This window comes from Xenopus laevis, chromosome 3L (assembly GCF_017654675.1).
Source record: "Xenopus laevis strain J_2021 chromosome 3L, Xenopus_laevis_v10.1, whole genome shotgun sequence".
NCBI lineage: Eukaryota > Metazoa > Chordata > Amphibia > Anura > Pipidae > Xenopus > Xenopus laevis.
Window position 1 is genome coordinate 92,528,758 of NC_054375.1, and position 14,873 is coordinate 92,543,630.

At 38.8% G+C, this 14,873-nt stretch overlaps 1 protein-coding gene across 1 annotated transcript in view; it reads left to right on the forward strand.

The window, feature by feature from the left end:
* Positions 1-304: 304 nt before the first annotated feature.
* The window catches only part of XB5937757.L (uncharacterized XB5937757 L homeolog), a gene marked incomplete at its 3' end in the record, with an annotated part of 49,019 nt that continues 34,450 nt past the window's right edge, over positions 305-14,873 (forward strand). The window contains 4 exon segments of the mRNA NM_001095931.1: positions 305-426; positions 6,779-6,931; positions 8,612-8,742; positions 12,547-12,655. Of these exon segments, the coding sequence (NP_001089400.1) occupies positions 372-426; positions 6,779-6,931; positions 8,612-8,742; positions 12,547-12,655 (448 nt within the window). The 5' untranslated portion in view covers positions 305-371.

Here is a 14,873-nt window from a genome sequence, read left to right on the forward strand (position 1 = left end):
ATCTAGAAAAGATATATTTCAAGCAGAATGTGCCAAGCAGCCCTTACATTGTATAGCACTGCTGCACTGTGCGACTATGGAACACCGCGGGAAGGAGAACTAGAACGGGTGTAGAATTGGGAGAGAAGGATGGGGGTGAGAATGTTGGAACTCATTTATCTGCTCCCTGTTACTTCAATAAGGCACGTGACTTGAGCAACCCGTCCAAACCCGAGCACACATGGACCAGTCACTGGGAACCTGGCGCTCTCGCAGGCAGTGCTAATAAACCCAGCGCATGCGCACTGACGTGTTCCCGTTTAAACCAACTCTTCATACAGCCGCCTGCTTTTACAGAATAGTGCGTCGAAGAGCAAGAGCTGTGTGACACGATGTCGCTGGATGTGGAATATGTCAGGCGCAGGAGGAACACACATGACGCTTTCGGTGAGACACTCTTTTCCTATCATATAATTGCATTAAAAATACTGTGTGCGGCTGCGGGGCTCTAATTTGTCAGGCGTGAGTGGCCGAACCAGCAGGTGGTGGTGTCCTTTAATAGACTCTCAGGTGAGACCACAAATGTTCTGTGCCTGGAGGCGAAAAACGCATCTGTATCTCCCTGTATATCCCTCACTCTCCCATAGGTGAGCTTTATATTACCCGTTACTTTTCATTATCTTATTGTTGCTATTGATTTCAGCGCTATAGTTCTATCAGTCTGGTTTGTCAAAGTAAACTGTTTCGCCATGAAAGTTTGATTCAAACATTTCATGTCTAATCATTTTAATATAGACCCTTTCTCTGTTGGGCTGGCCCCTCTGCTCATTCAATTATAGATCATTTCATCTGTCCCACTGCTTGGTTTCTAATCTAATGACTTGGACGCCACAAAAATAGCCTAATTATAAATAATTGTACAATAGCAATGTCTAAATCACCCTGTAAGTCTCTATTCCTTCAATTACTATTAATTGATGAATTGACACAGGGTTTTGTTATTGGACATTGAAGCGGGTTTTCTATTGCCAATTTCATCCCAATTTAATGGTCTGTTCATTGCTTCACAGGTAAGTTATAGTTTTGTTGTAATTCAGTCTACTAATAGTAGCGTATCATATGATCCATACATGGAATCTCTTGCTTTGGTGAAAAGGATTCTCTTGTGCAATAATCCATGTGGCATTTAAGCAACCATTTTATTTTAAAGGAGAATAAAATGTTGATTACTGGGGGGGCGGGCATACCTCCCAACACTTTGGAAATAAAAAAGATGGACAAAAAAGTTATAGCGTGGCAAAAAATGTTTTGACCACGCCCATTTTTGCAGCCCCTAATTACCATGTTCATTTTAAAAAATTTGGCAGGTTATGAATGTTTGGAAATATTTGTGGGTTTTTTTTCTCCAGTTATTACAGTTTTGCTAATGAAGGTGAATTACCCCGAGTCTTAACTTTTCCAAAGGGATCTGTTATCTTATATTGTTACAATTACTTATTTCCTTATTTTGAAATTGTTACAATTTGTAACATCCTGGGCTCTCTGCCAAAAGCCAATTAAGTTAGAAACTTTGTTTCTTTTTCTGGCTGTTCAGTGCAGAGCAGTGTTGGACTGGGACCCACCACAAAACCTTAGACAGTGGGCCCACTTTCCAAACTATTATTCCTTTTCTCCTCTCTCAACCTCTTTATTCTTCTAGTCTTTTATATCTACTTACTATATTTTTACATTATTAAGCATTTTTCCCCATAAAGGAAAAGGTAAGGATCATGAAATATGCTAAATGGTTAGAAGCAGGAGGGCCCATTGACACCTGGGCCCACCGGGAGTTTTCCTGGTATCCCGGTGGGCCAGTCCGACACTGGTGCAGAGGAAAACAGGACTTTCCAGTACAAACGAGGGACGCTGTTTGAGCTGTCAAAAGAGGGACTGTACCTTTTAAAAAACGGGACAGTTGGGATGTATGGGGGCAGGGTGTTAAGTATCCCATTGGTTGAATCAATTGCACCCACCCCCATGTAGTGGATGCTCAAATTATTTTTTCTTGGGCAGGCTCCACTAAACCCGGACTAGCAATCTGTGAGTTCTTGCAAATGCCAGAGCTTGGGGCTGTTGTAAGATGCCATAGACCAGGGGTCCCCAACCTTTTTTGCCCATGAGCCACACTCAAGTATAAAATAATGTTGGAGAGCAACACAAGCATGCAAAAAGATCTTGAGGCTTCCAAATAAGGGCTGCGATTCAGTATTGGCAGCCCCTAGCCAACAGGGGGCTCTGTTTGGCAGTATACATGGTTTTTATGCAACTAAAGCTTGCCTTTAAGTCAGGAATTTAAAAATAAACACCTGCAATGGAGGCCACTGGGAGCAACATCCAAGGGGTCAAAGAGCAACATGTTGCTCACAAACTAATGGTTGGGGATCACTGCCATAGACAGTCACTATTTAGTGGACTGATGGGGGGATGTTTGGGCCTCCGTGTAATTGAAATGCCAGAACATATTTTGAATCCAAGTCCAGACCTGCACTAGTACTCTTATAATAATTAATGTACCTTTTTAATAAACTATACACTGTAAGGAGAGAATTCCTGAAATGAAGTTGGATATAAGAGAAAATTCATATTCGCTTCATTATTTGTAAATGATTGTAATGTTTAGGAATGTTGGGGAACACCAATAGAAATCCTTTTAATGTTGTAAGATTAACTTTGTAGCAAACTGTCTGAAAAAATGTTACTGAAACTTGTCATATCTGTTTTCAGTAGCTGCTTCTTCCTTTTCACCTGTTCTCTTGCTTACTAAACATAGGGTTCCTTGTTGTGCCCATCAGCAATGATATTATGTGATGATGGCACAGAGTTCATGTATGTTGTTGTTCTTGAAAATAAGGTGGAGACCAAGGTTTTCTTTCCCCAACGAACATAACATGTTCGAGCCTGTAATGTGATCTCCGCAACGTAACTGCATCAAGGACTTTGGTCTTAACAAATCCTCCTTTTAATAATCTGGTAGGAAAGGAAAAAACAACCTGCTCTGATAGATTTATTCAGCCGTATTACTTAACAATATCTCCAGAGTCCTGTTTTTACTCTGCAATTTCCCATTTTATTTATTTAAAGGGGATCTATCCCAAAATTAATAATTCTCGAAATGAATCATCATTTCATGTACTTAAAGTTCTTAAATATAATGTATTACAATTTTTACAGTTTTCAAAATATTTAACTTTTTATAGTGAAGCCACTGGAAGCTGCTTCTCTTTTACCGGCCTCTGGCTGGCTCTGAGGTCGGATCATTTGCGTGACAAGCCTGCCCTCCCTCTCATTGGCTGTCGGTGCTGTCACTCAAGCACAGTTTACTGAACACCCAGCATCTTTCCCAGCAAGCTTAAAAGAGCAGTATACCTCCTGTTTTTCCATTTAAATTGAATGAATTGTTCAGTATAAAAATAAAAACTGGGTAAATAGGCTGTGCAAAATAAAATGTTTCTAATATAGTTAGTTAGCCAAAATTGTAATCTATAAAGACTGAAGTGACTGGATGTCTAACATAATAACCAGAACCCAACTTCCTGCTTTGCAGCTCTCTAGTTAGTCAGTGACTTAAGGGAGGTCCACATGGGTCATAACTGTTGCATTTGATTATGACCCGCATGCTAACGATCAATTGCAAACTCACTGAACAGTTATGTCCCATGTGGCCCCCCTTAAAGGAGAAATCAACCCATTTGTAAAAAACAGAGTACCCCCCCCCCACCCTAGGTAGCCCTTCCTCCCTCCAGGCTAACTGCCCCCCGGGGAAATGCCCCATACTTTATACTTGCCCCTTGGTGCATATATTTATTTTTTTTTATATTTATTAATGGTAGGATTTTTTATCATATATTCTAATAAATCAATTTCATCACCAGTACCTCATTTAAAAACTTAAACTCAATGAAAACTGGTTTGCATTGTGTTTTGCAATGTTATGCAAACAGCACATAATAGGGCCTTTTTCTTTTATGCTGCATTTAATGCAAGACGTTTAAAACAAATTGATTATTCGTTTGGACTGTTTTAACAAACCAGCTGGTTATAAAAAGTAAAATGCGCATGCTTTCCCTATCAATTGATTTTCTTGCAGAGCCATGTGAGCTTATGCTGGGTTATTGTGCAATTCATGGGCATTATTTAATAGTGGATAGCTCAGTCCTGTGATGCCCGTGGATGCTGATTTTAAAGGGCTAAACTTTTAATAAGAATTGTTTTATTTTGTCATATATTGCAGTGTGGTCTTTATTTGGAGTCATGCTAAAGAGGTAGTTCACCTTTAAAGTAAACTTTTAGTAGACCATCATATTCTGAGGCAATTGGTCTTTATATTTTTTGTGGTTTTTAAAATGATTTATTTTCCCTCCAAGGTACCCTAGCAACCAGGCAGTGGCTTGTTTGAGAGATTGGAATGTGTTATTGACCACTATTTAAAAACTGGAAAGTGTCAGAAGAAGGTTGAAGATCAGTCGAAAAGTTGCTTAGAACTTGCCATTCCATAACACAGCAAAAGTTATCTTAAAGTTGAACTGCCCCTTTTAATTCTGTGGTATGAAATGTTCCCAGGCAATATATTCCAGTCCTTTACTTCTACTTTATTAAGATTATTTACATTTTTTACAATAATGTTCATAAAATATAGGGGCTACATGAAGATGTTTAAAAATACAAACTCCCCAAGTGTTCAAATACACCAAATATTGTGGCTATAATGCCACAGTACACTGTAAAAGTCTTTGTATTTATAAAGCTGTGTAAAGATACTCATGTGTAGATAAGTGGACCTTACATTGACTGCTAACAATTACTTAAAAGGGATGGTTCACTTTTAAGTTAAATGTTAGTATTTTATAGAATGGTCTTTTGTAAGCAACTTTACAATTGGTCTTTTTTTTTTTTTACTTTTTATAGTTTTAAATCATTTGCCTTCTCCTTCTTTTGACTCTTCCCAGCTTTCAAATGGGGGTCACTGACCCCATCTAAAAACAAATGCTCTATAAGCCTACAAATGTATTGTTATTGCTACTTTTAATTACACAGCCATCTATTCATGTCATCTCCTATTCACATTCCAGTTTCTTATTCAAATCCATGTGGGTTGCTAGGGTAATTTGGACCCTAGAAACCAGACTTCTGAAAATGCAAATTGGAGAGCTGCTGAACAAAAAGCTAAATAACTCAAACCACATATAATGAAAATTCAATTTCAAATTGTCTCCGAATATCAATCTCTATGTCATACAAAAGGTTGATTTCAAGGGGAACAAACAGGCACGTTTCAGGGGCTGCAGCAGCCCCAATGCCGCCCCTCCTCCTGCTCCGCTCTTCTAACTACCAGCGTCGGAGCAGGTGGAGGAGGGGCTGCATCGCTAGTGCAGTGAGCGCTATTGCGCTCGCTGCGCTAGAAGAGCCGAATTTCCGTTTTAAAAAAACGGTAATTCGGCTCTTAAAGTTACCAGAGGCGGCTTTTTGCCGCCCCTGGTAACTGCCCGCTCCGTGCCGCCTGAGGCAAGATTCTCACCTTGCCTCATGGCCGGAGCGGCCCTGGGAACAAACCTTTTAACAGAATTGGGAGGTAAGGAAAGGAATACTATATTTTTTTTTTTTTTTTTCCTTTTGAATTTTCATCTCCCTCACTTTTCTTGTGTAAGCAAATACATTATTCTGCATGTTTATGATATAAGAAAGCAAAGGAAATTCTAAGCACACTCACCAGTATGGGTTCAATAAATATAAGATTGGTATATGATAATGGCAATAACAAGTGGGGTGCTTTGCAGCTTGCTAAATGTCACCTCTCCTGCAAGTGATCTCAAAATTCTCCTTATTTCAAAATAGTTGTACTGTCCTCATTGTGCATAATTAAACACAATCTCTTAATTACCAGAGAAGACAAGGTTAAAAACAAAACAATGATCATACTATTGTGCTGAAACAGAAAATACCCTCTCCAAACTGTTGCAACAAAGTAAAATGCATTGCATTGTCAACAGTGTAGTCTGAAGGCATGGACCCTAGCCCAAACCATGCATCACAGACCCTAGAGTCTAGACCATGATTGTGGCTCCAGCAAATGTTACCTTTGGTGTTATGCACTCAGGCAAGTAGCTTTCCCCTAGAATCTGCAAAGCCAAGTGGTGCAATTCCATTTATTACTGTAGTAGGGGGGTCCCCAACCTTTCTTACCCATGAGCAACATTTAGATGTAAAATAGAGTTTGGGAGCAACACAAGCACAAAATTGTTCCCTGGATGTGCAAAATATTTTCTTTTTTTTTTTTGTGATGCCATTCATTTTGGAGCTCAGAAGTAAGGGTTCCAACTAAGAACAGTGTCTGGATATTTTTGTGTTCTGATGCTTTTTGCCATATACCACCATTTGTAGGTGATGTTTGAAGGCTCCTGCCCTGAAACATTGAAACAGAAAAGTGGTTTTACTGAAACTTTTCAACAATGTTGTTGTTTTTTTTTTTTTCCCCAGTGCAACTTACGATATTCATAAAACCATATATAGTTAAAATTTTTCAATAAAAATTATTGAAACCATAAAACCATATATAGTTGAGCTTATACACATTGGGCAAATTTGCACGTAGGTGGTAATGTCAACCAATCAAAAGTTTGCTTATGTTGTTCTACCTGCAACTGGCTGAAAAAGGCTAGTTACTAATTGGTTTTTCTGGAATGCTGCCCAGTATAAATGTTCAAGTGCGAATTTGCATAGTTTTTTTACATTTTATTATTTGTAAAATTGTCTTCTGTTTCAGATTTCCCTCGAGAATTTGACCTCCGTGTTGATTCTCATCATCGAAGGGGTTCTCTCTGTGACAGACACTGCGGTATAAATATCCCTACAGACTTGGTGGATACACATTCTGGTTCTCATCAGCATAGCATCCTGACTCCTAGATTGCTGCCTGGTAAGTCTTGCTGTGCTGTTATTCAAAGTGTGAAGAAGGAAAATGTTCATGAATCAGAAGCACTACAAACCTTGTTCCATGTTTTCCCATTACAAAAACAATATGTAAAAGCACATTGGTTGAAATGTGTCATAGGTCATCAAAGAGTTCTGTTGCCATAATGATGGCCATTTGCATTGTATCAGGTCATTAGCCTTAGAGAGCTTCTTATCATTTTTGGTGAGGGTTTACCATTTTAGCCACTGGTACAGAAGCCTAAATTTGATGTGTGCCTCTGTCTGCCTTGTATGCCCTCCAGGAATGTACACTTGCAGTTAAACGCTGCAGACTTTCATAGGTTCTATAGAGCTCCTTTATAAAGCCAACAGAAGACCTCAATAAAGATGAGGCTCAAATATTTCTGCTTGGTCAGTCACATATGCACAGGGCCGCCATCAGGGGGGGACAGGGGGGACAAGCGTACCGGGCCCGGGCATGAAGGGGGGCCCGGCAGCGCTGCATTTTTTGAAGATCCGGGCCCCCCTTACGAGCGCCCGAGCCGTACGTCTTGCCTCTTGCGTGCCGAATGCGGAAGTGCCGAAAAGCCGAAGCCGATGCGCCGAAAAGACCCGAAGTCACGGAAAAAGCCGAAGTCCAGAAATCACGAAGCGCCGAAAAGACCCGAAGTCACGAAAACAGCCGAAGCCGAAGTCCTGAAGCAGCGCAAAGACCCGAAGTCACGAAAACAGCCGAAATTGAAGTCCTGAAGCGGTGAAAAGACCCGAAGTCACGAAAGGAGGCGAAGTTGAAGTACTGAAGCCATGAGTTCAATCCTACTGAACACCAGTTTGTGTTTTTTTTTTTTTAATCCCCTGGCCACCAATGTATTATTTTAATATTCTATAGGCCCCTGCCACCAATCTTTTTTTTAAAACTTTTTTTTTGGGGCCCCAATTTTTTTTTTAACTCGTAAGGGGCCCCTTGCCACCATTGTGTTTTTTTTTTTTTTTTTAAAAAATTAATTTTCTTTTTGGTGGCCCCAAATTTTTTTAACTTGTAACAAAGTACAAGTACAGTTTGTTTTTTTTTTGGTTTTTTTTTCAAAATTTTTTTTGAGGCCCCAATTTGTTTTTAATTTATAAGGGGGCCCCTGCCGCCAATGTTTTTTTTTTTTTTCAAAAAAATAATTAATTTTTTTTCAAATTTTTTTTTTGGGGCCCCAATTTGTTTTTAACTTATAAGGGGGCCCCTGCCACCAATGTTTTAAAAAAAAAAAAAAAAAAAAAATTAATTTTTTTTTTTGGGGGCCCCAATTTTTTATAAGGGGGCCCTGACCATCAATAGCTTTTTACAACTTGTGTGGGGGGGGTTACTTTTTTTAGCGCTGATGTCTGTGTGGTCTTTTAACTGCGATGTGGAGTGGGCGGGATATGGGGCGGAGCTTGGTCGTCAGTGTGGGCGGGGCCCAGGGGGCCCCAAAAATTTTGTTGTACGGGGCCCCGTGATTTCTAATGGCGGCCCTGCGATATGCAGATCTGAAAAATGCTAATTTCCCAGATATCTCTCATAGTGAAACTGTATTGCAGATATGATTGTGCAGTGTAAATGCTTGAATGCTATTGTTGTGCTGACTTTTAACTGATAACATTGTGTCACCCTAAAAATAAATGATACACTAATAATACTGGTGTATCGTTTTAGGGGCATCTTCTACTCCTGTGTGTTGTACCCATGGCTCAGAAGAAGTTCAGCCGTGTAATGTCTGTGTGATAAAAACCACAATCACTGCGGAAAATGAAGTGGAGGCTCTTAAACTCTCAAATAACTACAAAGTGAGGTTTTTTTTCTTATTTAGTTAAAAGAAATTAGTTCTTAATGCAATGAAGTAATAATGCAAAACTTATGTTAGCTATTGTTAGTACAGGTATGGACCAGAATGCTCGGGACCTGGGGCTTTCTGAAAAATGGATATTTCTGTAATTTGGATCTTCGTACCTTAAGTCTACTATGAAATCCTTTAAACCCAATAGGCTGGTTTTGCTTCCAATATGGATTAATTATAATTTAGTCTAAATATCGCATAAATTAAGTGATGGCAGTGGGTGGGAAACCTATGTGCTTTCCCCTGCTCCTTAATAATATAGTTCTGACTAACACAGTTACTGCTATATTATTTCTGCCAGCTGCAGGTCTCTGTACCCAAAAAAGAGCACAGGAACTGTGCAATTCTGCAAGGTAGGAAGACAGTACATGCTTCAGGGCAGGCCACATTTATTTATTTATTTATTTATTTATTGATATAGATTAGATATAGATTAGATATAGATATATATTACAATAAAATTGATTATACGTTATACAGAAAAACAACAGATCGTAAAACGCTGTTGCATGCTGAGAGCTGTCATGCCCCAGCATTAAAGTGCTCACTTCCCCTGTCGCAATTTTGCCGGGTCCTAAGGAATAACTGTGAACAACAGACATGTTACAAACAATTTATGGAAATGAAGGGGAGGTGTCTTCAGACAGGGTATAAGGCACAAATATTAGATGCAGCATTAAATAAAGCTAAGATATCCACCCAACAACACAAAAAAAACCAAAAAAGCCACGGGATTGATGTTCTCGACTTGCTAAAATAATTACTCTGCTTCATTGAGAAATACATTTAGGGCTAATTGGAAAATCATACAGGCTGATGAGACGCTAGGGAAATTTGTCCTAACCCTCCCTCACTTTTGACGGGGCCAAAATTTACGGGATTTACTGGTGGTAAATCATCCTGTGAGAAAATCCAAAAATAGGTGTAACATTTGTAAATAGTGTTAAAAAGCAGGGGAGCTTTTTAGTTACGATATAAATATATAGATCTACAGTAGATATCTAAGCATCTATTTTCGCTTTAACTTACTAGGGATGGGTGAATTTTTTCGCCTTGTTTTGCTGAAATAATGACGCCCATAGACTTGTATGGCTTGGTGTGTCAAAATAAGATGCGCGTCAAAAAAATTTTGCTGCACGACAATTTTTTTGACGCCCATAGACTTTAATGGGCGTCTGTGACATTTCACCGGCGGCAAATTTTTGGCGAAGCGAAACTGGTAAAATTCGCCATCCCTATTACTTACCACAAATCTCCTCATTCTCAGACAGAGGAGATTTGTGGTAAGTAAAAGCTAAAATAGATGCTTAGATATCTACAGATGAAGCCACTTTGGTTTGTGTGTTTTGGTTGTCAATTTAATTTTTACACAGTAGGTTGGACAGTAATAATTTCATGTACAATACCCCCAGTGCTCATAGTAGGATGAGTGTGGTGACAGATTCATAGATCAACCCCTGAACACAGTGTAAAGCTAACACAGCCATTTTTCTGTACAAAAACCTCGCACATACAGTTAAATGAATACATATTCCATTAGAGGTTAAAAATCAGAATGGCTAGTGAAGGTAAGAGCTAATTGATTGACTGTGGGAGAAAGGAGAACTAAGCAAATCCTTGCATGATAAGGGAACTGTTTGGGGGAAGTGGCATATAGACCAGCCACCATCTCCCCTTCTGTGTCAGCAAAGTTCCTCTGGAGCCAGCACCAAGAGAATTCTTTCCCTCCCCTTTTCCCACAAAGCCCAGTGCGGACCCGAAATTCATATACATTTTCTGTAATCCTATCATTGAAGCTCTTTGACTCTTCTGTTGACTTAGTGCAGTGCTTTCAGCCTGCTCTTTCCTGACACAGCCTGGCATTGGGATGCAGCCTGCAGGTGGGTCTGTGAATGAAGAGATGCAATTGGATTCATCGTCCGATTTCATCCCACTATTCATTACAATTTTAAAATTTCCAGGTCCCTAACAGTAGGCAGACACCTGTAGTCCCTGATGGGTAATCTGGCCCTGACAGCCAGGCTACTCTGATTTTAGACCCCCCTGATCATCTCACCAAGCAAAAGCAATACTGGTAGTTTAGGTGGCTCCTTATCAAACTGACATGTTGGACTAGTAAAGAAGATGTTGTATGCTCCACTAGGGCTCTGACTGGCTTGAGTAGTTGAACATTGTGGTGTTTATACAAATGGACTGTAGATGTCACTGTGCTCAGACATAATGTGCATACTTCCTGGACAGCTTAAGTGAAAGTTTCTGTTGTGTAATGGCTGCATGAGTCTCTACTAATAAAGCACTGTTATACTCTACTCATCCTCAGCTACCAAAAACATAACACACATGTTCTTTAAAGTGCTGCATATATGCCGGTGCTATATAAACTAGGATAATGATTAATATATTTACACAATGCCTCCAGCAACATTTACAGTAAATATTCAAATGAAAAAAAAAAATAGGGTTAGAAGTAAGCTTCAAGGGCAGACAGAGTTGGCTCTGCTGCTCTCAGGCTGTGAGAAGCCAGTCCACTCTGTTCCCCAGCTCCATTTATATGAACTGCTTCTGCTGGCGTGCAGAGGTTGGCCCAAATACAAGAAATCGGGTTTTTTCAGGCCGACTTCCACTACACGTGCCCTTGGCCTATGTGTTTTACGTAGGATATCAAAATGGCTTATCATATTTTACTGGGAGATGCAGAAATATTTTTATAAGCCTATGACCCTGCTTGTTATCAAGTAGACAAGTAGAAATTAAATGAAAGAAAAGAAAGAAAAGCAATATATTGCAAACGCCTTCTGTGCATAATAAGAAGTGTTTCCCTGTCAAATTAAATATGCTGTAAGAGAAACGCCTGATAATAACCCAGCAACATAGTAAAAAACATCTATCACAAGAAGCGACAAACAGTTTTCATTCACGTTGATGAAAGGAGGCTTGGTCAGTTGTGTTTACAGGGGACACTGGGGGTATACTGTCTTCCTTAGTGAGGGTCTCCAATATAGGGTAGATGAATCAAGCACACTGCCAAAGGTTGCTTATTATGAATGCTTCAATCCTCTCTTAAAAGATGTACCGCACATCCAAGGTCAGAATTATCAGTAGGAGAGAGGAGAGCACTTCAATGCAGATTTACTGCTGTGAAAAAGTGTTTTATTTAAAGACTGTTAAATGTGTAGTGAGGGTCTCCATCAGGGGTAATTGGCGGTTTTCTCTAGTATAGAAATGTTATGTGTACCCCTTATAGGAGGGGTTTACGTTACAGTAGGTAGTATATGCCAAGTTCGTGGAAGGTTTTTCCCATAAAGAAGTTCAGACTATTGGGAATAATAGAATGTTAACTGGGTACCTTGCTGGTTTGGTTATGGGGGAAATTCAGTAATAATTCATGTCCTACTGCCTTTTTCAAGTTAAGACTGACCAATAGGTATATATTACCTACGCTGTAAAAGATTATTTTGATTAAAATGCAATCTTGCCTAAATATTTTTTAAATAAACGATTTTCATAATTCTTACTTTTAATACTGTTCCCATACTTTACTATGGAAAACTGGCACATTAGATATTTTAAATATTCTTGTAAAAATGCATGCAATTTTTTAAAATTGGTCAGCCTTGATAAGTTGTATTCCTATTCCATTCATGCTATATAATAAAAATTGTAATGAAATATGTTTGTGCTGTTTTTATATGTTGTATGGTAATTCTATAAAAAAATGAACCCTTAATAATCATTTTTTCTTTTTTTGTACCAGTTTGGTTTTAAAAAATGGAAAGGTCATGTTACAGAGAGGCCTTGGGAAGATCGATCTGAAATTGTGAAGGAACTCTATTCAGAACTGAATACAGTGAAGACTTATTGCGGTATTTCACTAATGTTTTAAATTCCAGGCTTCTAAGCACAAATTGTAAAAATCTCAACAGCATTATGCCATTATTTATGGTGTTATTTGGATAGTTGTAGTGTGTGTAAATGCATACGTTTATGACTATTTGGAGAACTGTTGCAGTATATTAACTGAACTCAGGGCCGCCATCATGGGGGGATAGGGGGGGCTGTGTTGTTCCTGGCTTTATTGCTTAAGGGGGCATATATAACATATAGGGGCACTGGCCATCATTTTTTTAAAATATAACCTGTAGGGGCCCTGGCCAATATTTTTTAAATATAACTTGTAGGGGCCCTGGCCACCATTTTTTAAATATAACTTGTAGGGCCACTGGCCACCATTTTTCTATATATCTTGTAGGGGCCCTGGCCACCAAGTTTTATTTTATATAACTTATATGGGACTTCACCACCAGTTTTTAAATATAACTTGTAGGGGCCTTGGCCATGAATTTTTTATACAACTTTTTTTATACTATTATTATTATTTTTTAATAATTTGTAGGGGCCCAGGCACACTTCTTTTGTATGGGGACCTCCGTAGCTTGTAGGGGGGCCTTAAATGTTTTAGCACTTGTGCCTGTGTAGCCTTTGTAGTGATGGGTGGGGAAGGGGGGGGGCCCCCTCCCGCAATGCAATTTCTGATGGCAGCCCTGACTGTAATAATTACCGTATATACTAGAGTATAAGCCGAGGTACCTAATTTTACCTACGAAAACTGGGAAAACTTATTGACTCTAGTATAAGCCTAGACATAACTACAGCCCTGTCTCCCAGCAGTGCACATTCCGCCAAAGCGACCCCCCCAAGGATCAACTGGACTTCTTTGCAAAGTTGATGGTGACAGAGAATTGCCAAACGGATTACTGTGTGCATTGTCCCACTGTCCCGCTACCATGTGCAGAGGGTGCTGTGTGATATTGCCATCACTGTTAATCTTTCGTATAACCAACAGAGGGCGCTGTGTGATATTGCAGTCACTGTTATTCTTTCATATAACCAACAGAGGGTGCTGTGTGATATTGCAGTCACTGTTATTCTTTCATATAACCAACAGAGGGCGCAATGTTATTCTTTGATATAACCAACAGAGGGCGCTGTGTGATATTGCAGTCACTTTTATTGTTTCATATAACCAACAGAGTGCGCACTGTTATTCTTTCATATAACCAACAGAGGGCGCTGTGTGATATTGCACTCTCTCCCCAAGCAAACTGTTGGTATAGGAATGATTAAAAGTAAATGCAATCTCAGCTACTGCCCACTGACCCGAGTATAAGCCGAGGTAGACTTTTTCAACACATTTTGGATGCTGAAAAACTCGGCTTATACTAGAGTATATACGGTAAGTAGCAGTTTCTTGTTTGCATTTTTCAGTGCAATTACTCTAAACTGTAGAAAATGTACATTTGTTTTTCAATTAAAGATTTTTAATGTACGGTTCAGTTTATATGTTTCTCCAAATCTTTTTATCATAAAAGTGACAGCAAGCTGTTATAAATATACATTGTACGGTGTGCAACTTTTTTCATATAACATACAATGTGTAGGTTTCCTAGTACTGATGTATAAAAATTACTGGGAAAGGGAGTTTTTGATCACAAGATTCTAAACCTGTACTGTTCTAGTACCTAACACAAATGAAATATACATTTATTTTGAAATGGATTATGTAATAATTCCTGTACTTTTTTTTTTTTTTTTTAATTGAGATCTTACTGTGAATTCAGCTTGGCTGAATAGTATGTCAGAGAAAAGATTTTTAGTTTGTGTTTTCATGGATTATTTGACTTTCTAGTCTGCTTCATTAACATAAAATTTAAATTGACATCTGGTTGATAAAGCAGATTCATTCAGATGTATTTTTATTTTAATTCCACATCTTTCCATTCAGGCCCGTTTTATTCCTTTTCTTTTCTGAAATGTATTTTAATTATAGGAAAGGAGTTTGTCGACTGGGCAACAAAATCACAAGCCATTTGCTAACCATGCTGCTAGCATTCCTATTGCTGCTTGTGGCATAAAACATGCAGAAGAAATATATTCATCACATTATTACATACACAATTTAAGGAAAACTTCAAGTTCACTGATACATTTTTACTGTGTCCACAGGCAGTTTATTAGACTTATATGATCAATACAATCTAATTGATTTCTGGAGAATATTTGTTTAGTTTTTTCTAAAATGCT